Source organism: Nilaparvata lugens, chromosome X (assembly GCF_014356525.2).
Source record: "Nilaparvata lugens isolate BPH chromosome X, ASM1435652v1, whole genome shotgun sequence".
Lineage (NCBI taxonomy): Eukaryota > Metazoa > Arthropoda > Insecta > Hemiptera > Delphacidae > Nilaparvata > Nilaparvata lugens.
The window spans coordinates 31,592,563-31,604,730 of NC_052518.1; the positions used below are offsets into that span (position 1 = coordinate 31,592,563).

The 12,168-nt window shown below is 35.7% G+C and overlaps 1 protein-coding gene across 10 annotated transcripts in view; it reads right to left on the minus strand.

Annotated features, from left to right (window-relative positions):
- LOC111057353 (fasciclin-3) overlaps nt 1-12,168 on the minus strand; it is a 442,757-nt gene that overhangs the window by 42,074 nt on the left and 388,515 nt on the right. For all 10 annotated transcript variants that reach the window (XM_039443161.1, XM_039443163.1, XM_039443162.1 and 7 more), the window contains one exon: nt 8,279-8,321. In XM_039443161.1, the coding sequence (XP_039299095.1) occupies nt 8,279-8,321 (43 nt within the window). The remainder of the gene's footprint in view (nt 1-8,278; nt 8,322-12,168) is intronic.

A 12,168-nucleotide genomic window follows, 5' to 3' on the forward strand; every position in this document is an offset into this window, starting at 1 on the left:
TGGAGAGCTTGAAACACCAAAAACAACACAATTGAGCTGATAAATTTCGATTGGATCCTCCGGCGAAAATCTCCACAATACATGCTGATAACAACAGCAGGAATCCTCCACTAATATCTGTCGATACATTTGTTTAATGTCAGCAGTTAGTGCAATTGGGAACAAATGAAAATTAACTAACAAAACAAAAATGTCAGTCTGAAATTTGGGACCAGCATGAAGAACCTGGTTCAATGACAAACCAGATGATGTTCTGGAACCAGCATCAAATACAATTTGGATGGGCGTGATAGTGCTGCTTGCTTTCACGATGGCGTGATGCGGTATGTAGTAACCACCTCGATCTGTCTGATCTACTACAAACGACATGTGACCTGACGTAGGTAATCGATCAATATTTCATGATATGAAATACGAGTATTGCTGTCAAGCTCTAGTCGTCTCTCCAAAGTCAGCAGTCTGCGTTCGGCGACAGCATACAAATCTCCCAAGCTGCTGGGCAGCTCCGCAAATGACAAGGCAACAACAAAACGACCAGAATTCACACGATGTACAGACTTCCGAAAATTCACCTCACACTCCAACTCTTCCGGTTTCAGTTGACAGCTTGGTGCAGGGCATGATTCCAACTCCCAAAAACGTTCCACAAAACTATCCAACGATGGACTACTAACGAATGAACTACAGATGGCTGTAAAACAATTCGACACATTCCTTGTTGGAGTGAGAATCGGCGCTCTCCCCATCAGAATGTGACCAAAGACACTATTAACAGTCATCAATTCGTGCGATTCACCTGTACTAGGAGTCCCAAGTAGCAAGTGAGGAACTAACTCCGCACCAATGATGCCATCTATTCTACCGGGAAGGTAGAATTTGTCGTCAGCCAGTGTGAGATTTTCAAGATGATGAAGTTTGGATCTGTTGATTTCACAAGAAGGCAACTTGTCGATGATTTTATCTACCACTGTAGCATCCATTGAAAACTTGATGGTAGGATCCAACTTCGACTGAATCAACACACAAGTACGACCTCGAACTTCACTAGTACCACCACCGAATCCACGAACAACGGTTTTCATGGGCTGGAATGGTAGTCTCAAATGCCGACACAATTTGGCTGTAACAAAATGACTCTGACTCCCGGTGTCAACCAAGAAACGAACATCACAAAGCTGATCATTACAATCTCGAACATGTGCAGTGACGGTCGACAACACAACGGTCGAATTTTCTACATCATTGGATGTAGAACAACAACTAATAGGTGATGTGCCACCTGCCTTGGAGTTCGACGAGGACACAACACCTTCATTGGAACTTGATCTGGAAAAGTGCAATAAAGAATTATGAGATTCTCGACATTGAGCACACTGAGTTTTACTACGACAATTTCTACTCAAATGATCCACATCAAGACAACGAAAACAACAAAACTTTCCTTTAATCAAACAATAACGATCCCAAGGAGTCATTTCCAAGAATCTTGCACAATCTACTAACCGATGACCCGGTTTTGAGCACTTCAGACAATTGGGATTTTTACTAGATGCATAGTTAGATGAATCATTAGATTGAACCACAAATACCTTTGATTTATTATCCTTTTTGTGCTTCATATTAAACGATTCAGCCTGTTTCTCATCAGAAGGAAGAGTCTTAATTTGCTTTTCAATGAATTTGACATAATCGGTATAAGTTGGCATAGCCTTGTCACAGACGGCCGATTCAAAATTTCTACGAGAACTTGGATCCAGCAATCTCAAGCCCTAATAGAGGAATATCGAGTCTGACAAATCAGTGAGTTGCAATCTCTTCAATGCATTGATTGAACTGCAAAACCCATCCAAAATCGCAATACAACCTGCCTTTGATTCTGATTTTATTGGACGAAATTCAAAAATTTGTTTGAAATAGGCATCGACTTGCGCTCGTGGATCGTTATAGTGGGTCAATAATGCCTGCCAAATTATTTGATAATTGTTAGCCAATGGTGGCAAATGACGACAAATATTTGCTGCTTGTCCAGTAAGTCTACTTACAAGATATTGGACCTTCTGCTGATCGTTCAAATTCTTGTTGTCATGTACCAATGCCTTAAATAGTCCATAAAACACCGACCATTGAGTCTGGTTCCAATCAAATTTCGGAAGGTCGATTTTAGGCAGTACCGACTCGGACACGACCGGCTGTGAACTAGCTGCTGTAGCTGCCGAAGATTGAGCAATAGCAACAGTCGCCTCTTTCTGTTTGAGAGTGTTAGCCGCTACTTCAATATACTGAAACAGATCTAGGTGTGAGTCGTTGAATGCTACAACATGATCTTTATTCAACTCAAGTTCCAACTCATTAACCACTAATTCTGTCTTTTCATAATCCGAAATGGTCTGAGACACCCAAGGATACAAGATTGAAAATTGCTCAGCAACTTTTGGATCAGAGACATTTTTAGACAGTTCATAAATTCTTTTCAATCTGGCATACAATTGTTCCAGTTTAGCGCGATGCACTCTGATTTGTTTCTGTAATTTTTCCTCCATCTTGAACTCATACACAAAACAATTCAGCCCCGACAATACAAACAACAGACAATAAAACAAGAATGAGTTCAAAACTAGATGAAACGAAGAATCACGAGTTAGTAAGTTATCAAAGTTAAACTTTGATTATCAATTCACAAGATAAGTTATTGATGAGAACAAAACTATATGATTAGATAATGTTCTTCCAACAACTCACAAACAAACAATAACTTGTTGAATTGAACATACAAAATCATGCTGGTGATTAACCTTCACTAACATGTATAAAAAATGGACAATACAAATTCCAACAAACAAACAAATTCCTGGAAAAGAGCACAATGATCCCAGCTTTAGGAAATTACAATTTTAACTGGAATAAATTTAATTTCAAGCAAATTCAAATTGACAAGAAACCTTGCTCTTAGAACAAGGCTACAACAAACTTAAGTTGAGCATGGATCAGACCATTCTCAACATGCCAACATTGAACAAATACGAAACTGCCTAAATCCAATGTGTGTAAATTAATCAACAAATTACAAATTCATCCTGGCTCGGCAGGTTCAGAAAATGTTCTGAACAAAGCTCAGGCTGGAGCTACCAGAGGACTGTAATTTACTATTTAAATAATCAAATACAAACAAGGGGCAAAATTCAATCTTCAATTTGAGCCAGGTTATTTGTACAGTTAAACTCAGCATTAATGAACAATAAAAAGAGCAAAAACTCACCAAATTTATTCCAATCTTGACTACTTGCCCTTCGAAGCCTTTACTAGGTGTTTTGGTCAGGTTCAGGGTGGGAAGAAATCTGGGAAGATAGGTTCTTGCTTCCGGGCTGCCTTTTCGCATTCAACTTGCAGGCTATGCACTGTGTTTTGAACAAAGCTCAAACTGGATTCTTTATAAATTCGAATCCGATTCAAATTAATTCAATTCAATACTATTTACGCTGTTATATTCATAATTCACACACACTACACTCAAACAATTTACAAGAAATTTCTGATCGAAAATTACGTGACAAACACAACTTTGGTCTTGCAAAACGGGCTGACGAGACAAGACAGACAGACTTACAAAAAATTCATCCACAATGCCACGCAGCAGGACGGTCTGCGCCGGCGCAAACACAATCCTGCTATTGACAGAACCACAGTCTGGCATTCTGGCGCTACAATTCGAATTCTCTGGCCAGAACAACATTTTAAACAATTTGAAAATGAATTTACGGAATAATAAGCATTTTCATTCAGAATTAGATTTACTGCGTTTTTTAATTTATTTAGAGGCAAGTTTCTTCCAATATAAGATAGTGGCAGATTATTAAACATGGAGTACACTAAATAGGAATAAATTTCAAGCTCTTACTCAATCTGACATTAGGAGTTACAATACTCTAGTAGTCCACATAACAGTAGACCTCACTGAACATCCTTTGCAATGTGGTAACGAAAATATTCAGCCATCTACTAGAAATGCTATCTACTAGGAATAAAGTCATTGTTATAATATCAGGGCTTTTTTAAAATGTTTGCCAATGGCCCCACTAAGAAATCTGATCAGGCTGGTTGGAGACTTCCAATCAACCATACGATCACATCTTCCATTACATTACCAGGGCTACCAGACATCATGTAAAAATGAATATATATAATACTTATACTGAAATGATGGAATCCCAAGTCCCATTGCGCTTATGCTAATTTTAAATGTTACTTTATTAACTCAGTAAGTTCAGAAAGTCATTGCTCAGTTGAATCAGAGCTAGGATTAAAAAGATTATTTGGGAATTATAAAGTGGCACTTTTGGTTTTTCACTGGGATTTTCATTTTGTAACATGTAGAAACGCTTGTAGAACAACAATATGTTAAAATTTTTATGGGAAAGATTTCATGACGAAAATGAAGTTCTTCATTGACATTATTATCCGTAACTCGGAATGCCATGATAAATCTTGGCATCTGAAGCTGCGTTTACACCAAAGCTATTAACAAAATGTTAATAACTTAATCCTCACAGATTCTTATAGATTGAACGGCACTTGAAAAACACATATGTTCATCATGTGTATGATAAGTTATGTTCAATCAAATAGAATCTATTGGTGTTAACGCAGCTTTACTCTGTGACTGCCTGAAGTTAATATTATATCAATTTGAATTTACAATTCGAGACCGCAGCTCGGAAAAAGAAGAGATGATTAGCTCATAATATCGGGGACCGAGCTTCGCTCAGGAGTACAAAAGCATAAACAATTTATCACGAAAGAAGGAATTATAATGAAAAACCGTTTTGACCATGTGGTTTTTAAGAAGCGGTGATGAATAGGTCAGTGGTAGGCTATTTGGCTTTTATATATATATTCCATTTCATATTCATATTGATTATCCTTTCGGGTTGAAGGTCTAGTATATACTTATTAGATATATTGGAATAGTTATTTTGGAGTTTGGTAGAAATATATTATTTAAGTTATCTTCATAATTCTATCTATCTTCTATCTAATTCTAATAGGTTACCAACCCATCCCTATCTTATATGATAAACCTTTAATCATAATCATATACCTGCATGATTAAAAAACAGCAGACATTCAATTTACTAGAACAAATAATGGAGTGCCTTCAAGTTCAGATGTAGGCAACACGCCTAACTTCTTCCTACATTCGCTACCTTGTCTCTACGACACTGACCTTGCTTCTGTGAAACACCTTGTTCCAGTGAGAACTTGCTTCTGTGAGACTGCCATTTATAGCGCTACTACTTTGGACGGAGACCTTGTCTCTATGAAACTGCTTGTCTCTGTGGGAACTTGTTCCTGTGAGACTGCCATTTATAGAAATACTTGCTCCTGTGAAACTTGTCTCTGTGACACTAATATCGTTCAAAAACACTACTTGTCTCTGTGAGAACTTGTCTCTGTGGAACATCCCCATTTTTTTTATTGATCTCTATTGATCACTTCCACTAGGGCCATGTTCCAATACACAAAAAATGGCCACTTTCTAGTAGTTGGTGATAATGTTTGAAGCCGAAAATGAGATGTTTTTCACAATACAAGGAGCATTATTCTCAGTTTTATCTGGAAATCTATATGAAATAGAGCACTCTACCTGATCTTAGATTGTAGAGCACGAAAAAATGGACTTCGAATTATACATTTAACTGATTGGTAAAAATCGGAAGATATTGTAGATAAAAAATTAAAACTAATCAGAATTAATTTTGTCTTCAAATTTTACTCATTTTTGAAAAATCATGACTCAGTACTTATTGGAGATGGAGATAGATAGTTGCGAATGATCTCATTATGTTCAGAATTTCATAATCTAAAACAAAGGCTGAAGCAAATTTTTCCATCCGATTACTGGATTTGGCAGAAATAGCTGAGAACTGGAAAATGAACTAAAAATATGAGGTTTTTGGGCCACTCTGTATCCAGCACAAGAGAATTTTGCATGAACAAATTGGTTCTGGACTTTTCTCATGTATCCAAATAATATATTAAAAAATCAGAACTAAAATATAAATTGCAAGCACCAATGTATATAGTGACTGGACTATATCTCCCTTCTTGAAAAGAGATTTGACTGTAGCCACTTTCCAAACTTCCGGGATCCTCAATATTATTGTCTCCAGCACATATTTATCAAATGGAGGAAGCGAAGTTTGAAGAAGAGTTCCCGATGCTTGAACAGCTCCATATTTAAACCATCCGGTCCAGCTTGTCTTATTTTATACTCTTTCTAACCTTGTATTCTGTAGGCTAAAACCTATTTAATTTTGAAATTTCCGTTGATATTCCTAAATTGAAAAAATTTGAATTTATTTTAAATTGAAAAATTTTCAATTTAGAAATACCAATGGAAATTTAAAAATAAATAGGTTTCATCACCCAGCATTGGACAATGAAGCGACCAATGACGACTTGCAGGTTGCAGGGGCAGTGGGCGCACACAGGCTCACTCAATGATTGGAAAAATATACGCCTATGCTATGCGTAGAGTGACTGTAATTACCAAAGTTTTTATTGTTTATGCCACAGTTAACACCACACATATAAGTACCTAATGAATTATACATAGAAATGGATTGATAAGAAAATGGCTCAAGACTTTTAACGTGAAGGTGAAATAAAGGTACTTGAACCGATAATGTCGGGGCGCTAATCATTATACGACCGCCCCGGTCGCCCTGCCCTTTGGGCAGCCCTGTATGCCAATAACATTGTTACCTGTCCTATCCAAATTGTTTGAAAGGAACCAATCATTGAGAGACAGCACGTGATTCTGAAGCACCAATTTAGCTTCAGAGTGAAACACTCAACAATAGACCAAGTACATAGGATTGTAAATGTAATGGAGAAGTGCTTAGAAGAGAAAAACATTTAATCAGCAGCTTTCCTTGATATAGGGCAAGCTTTTAATAAAGTATGGCATGAAGATCTTATTTCCAAACTGATAAAGTGCTACTAAACAATTCACAGATATATTAAAATCCTATCTGACTGAGAGATACTTTGGAATCAGGCATGAAAATTCATATTCTGATTTAAAGGAAGTAAAAGCAGGTTTCCCTCAAGAAAGTGTTTTAGGACCAGTTATTTATCTACTCTATACTGACGATATTCCAGTCTTGATGGAAATGAAATACTACAACAACATTTGCAGACGATACAGCCATATTAGCAGGATAAGACAGCAATATTCATTAAAAAACTACAGAGATCCATCAACAAAATTCAAGATTGGACTAGGAAGGGGAGAATGAAACTAAATGGACCAAGTTGTATCATATGCTAATGATGCCAAGTATCTAGGTATGACCTTGGATGCAAAGCTTGAAGGCCCATGTCGAGAAGAAGAGAAAAGAGCTCGGAATCATATATAAAAAAAATTATTGGCTGATTGGAAGAAACTCCATTCTTTCAATTCGAAACAAAGTACTCCTGTACAAACAAATATTGAAGCCAGTATATGGACGTATGGTGTACAACTTTGGTGGTGTATCAAAGACAGCAAAAACAATGTCATACAACGATTTCAAAACAAGGTGCTGAGGAGCATTGTGGATGCTCCTTCATATGTCAGAAATAACAATCTTCATTGACCTGGTGTCCACCAAGATCGAGAGGCATGTGGAGAGGCACAATTTGGCTCCACCAACATGACAACGTGGAGGCGATCAAGCTGCTAGACGATGGAGGGTTGATGGGGTGGCTCAAGAGGAGGAAACCGTTTTAATTAATTGTAGGCTTGGTTCAAGTAGTGTCCAGTGGAAGAGCAGAGCGGTGATTGAGTGGAATATTGCTTTTAGTGCTGTCAATAATTGGACATATCAATTTAACAATAGCAGTAAGAGTTTCTAGTGAGAAATTCGCTGTTTCATTTTTCAAGTAGTATGTTAGGATAGAAAAAATTCTATTAAGTCTTCAGATTAGATAGCTATAGTATTAACAAAAAAACTAAATTAAAAACAAATGCCAGAAAATTTTGGTGGCCATCTTGTGTTCAAGGTGTGTTGTTCTGCGCGGCTGACTTTTAGAGGTTCTCATTTATAGACTTGACATCTCTTTAAGGGTTGAATAACAACTAGTCTGCTGCCGCAGCACCAGATTGCCATACCACCTCCCCTCATCACTCACGCAATGAGTGTAATGTTGAGCAGAAGACGGGGTAACGATGCAGATGAATGATGAGACGATAAAAATGTTCGACAAAATGAACAAAATAAATAAATAAACAACTTACGATTCTCGTCCAATGACATCAGTCAGGCGAGGAGCCATAGGATCTGAAAAATACAATAGAATCACCTGGTTTAATGAAAAAGCCTCATCACAAACATCATACATTATTATTGTATGCATTTTCCTAGTCGAGAATAAATCCTCTCTGGATGAATATAACATTAAAGATGAACATAACATATTCATCATAACAATAAAGCATATTATTGATTCCGAGCATGGTGAAGTTTGTTTAGGCTAATCACCACGCATGCACAAGCCTGCGTATTCGGTGCAGGACTAGAATATGTTCGCCTTATTGCTCTGACTAATAAAATCCTACGTGTTCATTTAATGGATGACTCCGAATACGGTAGCTTTGGTTTCAATAACTCAATAGGATTCCAACTCACTTTTTGGCGACAGTGCACTTTCGCTGCGTTTGGATAATATTCTATATTGTATTGAATATGTAATGTCCATGTAATTTGTATTTGAAGATATATTCTTGTATTTGATTATCCAATTATTTTACCAATATTCTTATATTTAATTCTGCCAATATCCGACCACTGTTCTATATGGAACCAATATTCAAATGAAATTTGTAATTCACTGATCCATATTTCACTGATGTTGCATTGTTGCATTTTTAAAATTGATGTTCCTAAAGCGAACTGTAGGCCTATAATGACAGCCTAGACTATCATTGAAGTAAGAGTTACTCCAAACTGTCAGCATCAGCTTCAGAATGGGTTGGCAATTACCATTGACGTTATTCATAAGGAATGCTGACAGCAGTTTCAAGTGAATCTCACTATAGACTATTGCTCATTATTTGTTCTAGTTTTGAATTTTTCGTTATCTGTTGTTGAATTTACCTGTTCAGTCTGAGTTTAAGCTAGAGTTAAAACCTGGTTTTTTCAACTAAAATTCCATTTGCACAGTATCAGTTTAAACTGTCTGGAGTGTAAACGCTTTGAAAGTTTAAACTAACAAAGCAGGAGGTTCAAACCAAATAATTTCTATTAACTTGACATCTGCAAAGATCTTATACGAAAACAGATGATTCTGATGAACTGATAATTTCAGCTTCTGGACGAGGAAACCAATTTTAAGCGTGTTTGCTTGAGTAAAGCCAATGCCAAATTAGTATTGGATCAAATGAAAGACTTAAAATAAAATAAGGCTCGATGCACATTTGCGACGCTAGCCAGTCGTGTTTTTACGAGTGGAGCGTCTCTCTGCCGGCATCCAATTTCAGTTCAGTGCACACTTGTGCGTATCGACAGCGTCTCACTGTCGAGCGACGTCAATTTGTACTCAGCAAATTTCGCGGCTTGGGCAACTTGGCCATTAATCGTGATAGGAAAGTTCTGATTTCTAATTTTCAAAGTTTTTTGTAATACCGGATGTCAGCAATTATTATAAAAATCACAATTATTATAAAAATCACAATTATTGAAGGCATCAATTATTCATCAGCAGTAATAAATAAATTAACCGGTTAATAACTGATATAGAGATAATACATATGAAGAGGAAATAGTACAGCTTTTTGAAAAAGACCTTTTACTTCTTTTTAAAATACAATAAACCTATAAATTATAAAACCATTAAAGTCAATTTATTGAAAGCACTTTAAATTTCAGGACTTACTCCCATCTCCAGGCGAAAACTCAAAATAAATAAACATTAGGTAGAGCTGACTTATTCAAAATTATAATATAAACATTATAACATTAAAAAGCTTATGGTATATTATGTTTTTATAATCAACAAATAAAATTGATGAACATTGTTTTAATAATCTTGAATTAGTCAATACTGATGTTTATTTAATTCGAATTTGTACCTGAAGACGGGATAGAAAAAAAGTTCCGCAATGTAGGGTATATAGTGCTTTAAATCAATTTTTAATTGTTTTAAAAAAAACATTTTGTTGTTTGAAAAATGCTACTATTTCAATTCCATATTTAGCAATTCACAGTATATATACACACAATACATTAAAAGTATATACACATCATATACAGTGTATAGAATAAGTATAGTATTTGCCTTCAGAATATAACATGAGATGAAAGAACAGCAATAATTCTAAGAACCGGCAGAACAATCATAAAAATCACTGAATACTGTGTTGCATATCCATTCATTTTCCTTACAATTTGATGTCGAATATGGCTACTTCAAAGAGCTAGACTATTGTGTTGGTTAATAAATTCCTCTACAATAGCTCTGACTGCACAACAAAAGCCAAAAAACTGAAAAAATTGAACTGCAAATTATTGCAACATAGCAAATAAGCAATCAAAGCAATCCATACCTATTGAATATATGTGTAGGCTATTTGTCTTATATAATTATTATACTCACTGTCCTGACACATAGCTGTCTAGTTTTTAATCAGTGAGTATAGAATGTAATTACAATTTATACTCACTGCTTCTTATTCAGTCTCTTCTGAGCATTCAAACAGGTTGGATGAGCATCGGAAACGAGTGGCTCTTGCGTGCAGTGTCAACAAATATCTATATTGTAATGGGGAAAGGAGAATGAAACATATACCAAGAAGTGTTGGATTTCAAGTAAACATCAATCTAGTCTAGCCGACATTTGTAGTTGGGTATTTATCATATAGGCCAGTTTCACACGGCAGAATCCTTGCTCCTGAAGATCATATTACTGAAGATCATATTTCATATTTTGCAGCTCTCCTGTGCTTTCACATGGGGATCTTACGAATAAGCCGACAGATCTAACAACTACGCCGATGTTTGCTCAAAGTATGACTCATCACCTTTTCTCAAAGTCTAACTTCCTTAAAAATTTAGATAGAAGATTTCTGATTTCGGATTTGGATTCAGCAACCCCAAATTCTTTATTTTCAAAAATACCCGAAAACAAGGGAGTTATAGCTGTTTTAAATATAGCTTTCCATTATCATAAATATGATTATATAGTAAACGTACTAAGATAATAATACTCCTGCCTCACAAAGGGACAGGCAAAGGTTTCAAGAAGTTTTTGAACACCTGAGAAGTTTAAACATAAACATTTTTAATTTTTAAAAGTTCTAGTTTCCCAAAAAATATTGAACTATGAGAAGATAAACCCAAATATGAAGTCATAAATCATCTCCACTCATCACCCAATAAAATAGGAGGAAAAGGAATGTTGTACAGTAAACTTCACTGAATTTCAATTGTCATCCAACAATCCAATTTATCAGGTTCAAATCGTTGAATATCACTTTAAATTCCCAGCAATTATTGACTATTTCTTTTCAACAATCAGAAATATCTATTATGAACATACAGTATAAACATTGTGCTGATCTGAATCGATCTATGGTAATAATAGGAATTGAAAGAATAGAAAATGTCATGCCATTCAAAGTGAAACTGATGTCTGTGTATTAGAACTGCTGAGTGGATAATGCATACTGAAAAAGTCATGAATAGTTCAGACCAGCCTGGTGACTTTGATGCTTTTGAAACCGGAATCTTGTTTTATTTTTATTAAAGAATGATACGGAATGAAAACCATGTATCATAGTACAAAGCAGTTCGATACTTTGTATCATGAGTAAGATTAACATGATCATGGCTTGTCGATGTACATGTAACTGGATATAGAAGACCAATACGATAATGTGTTCTATCACAATTTAATCACAGAAATGTTTGAGTGAAAACGTTGGGCGCAAACCTTCTGCCATGAGGAGACAAATAAATTTATGAAAAGCTTGATAGCTTGAATAGTGATCTGATATTTGTTACACGTTTTTAGTCTAAGATATAATATGTCTTAGACTAATTTTTAATGTTTCTTCAATCAGCAGGAAAACTTTGGTTTTTCAAAGTTATCTTCTCGGTTATTTTGGGGTATTTTCAGAAATCAAGATAA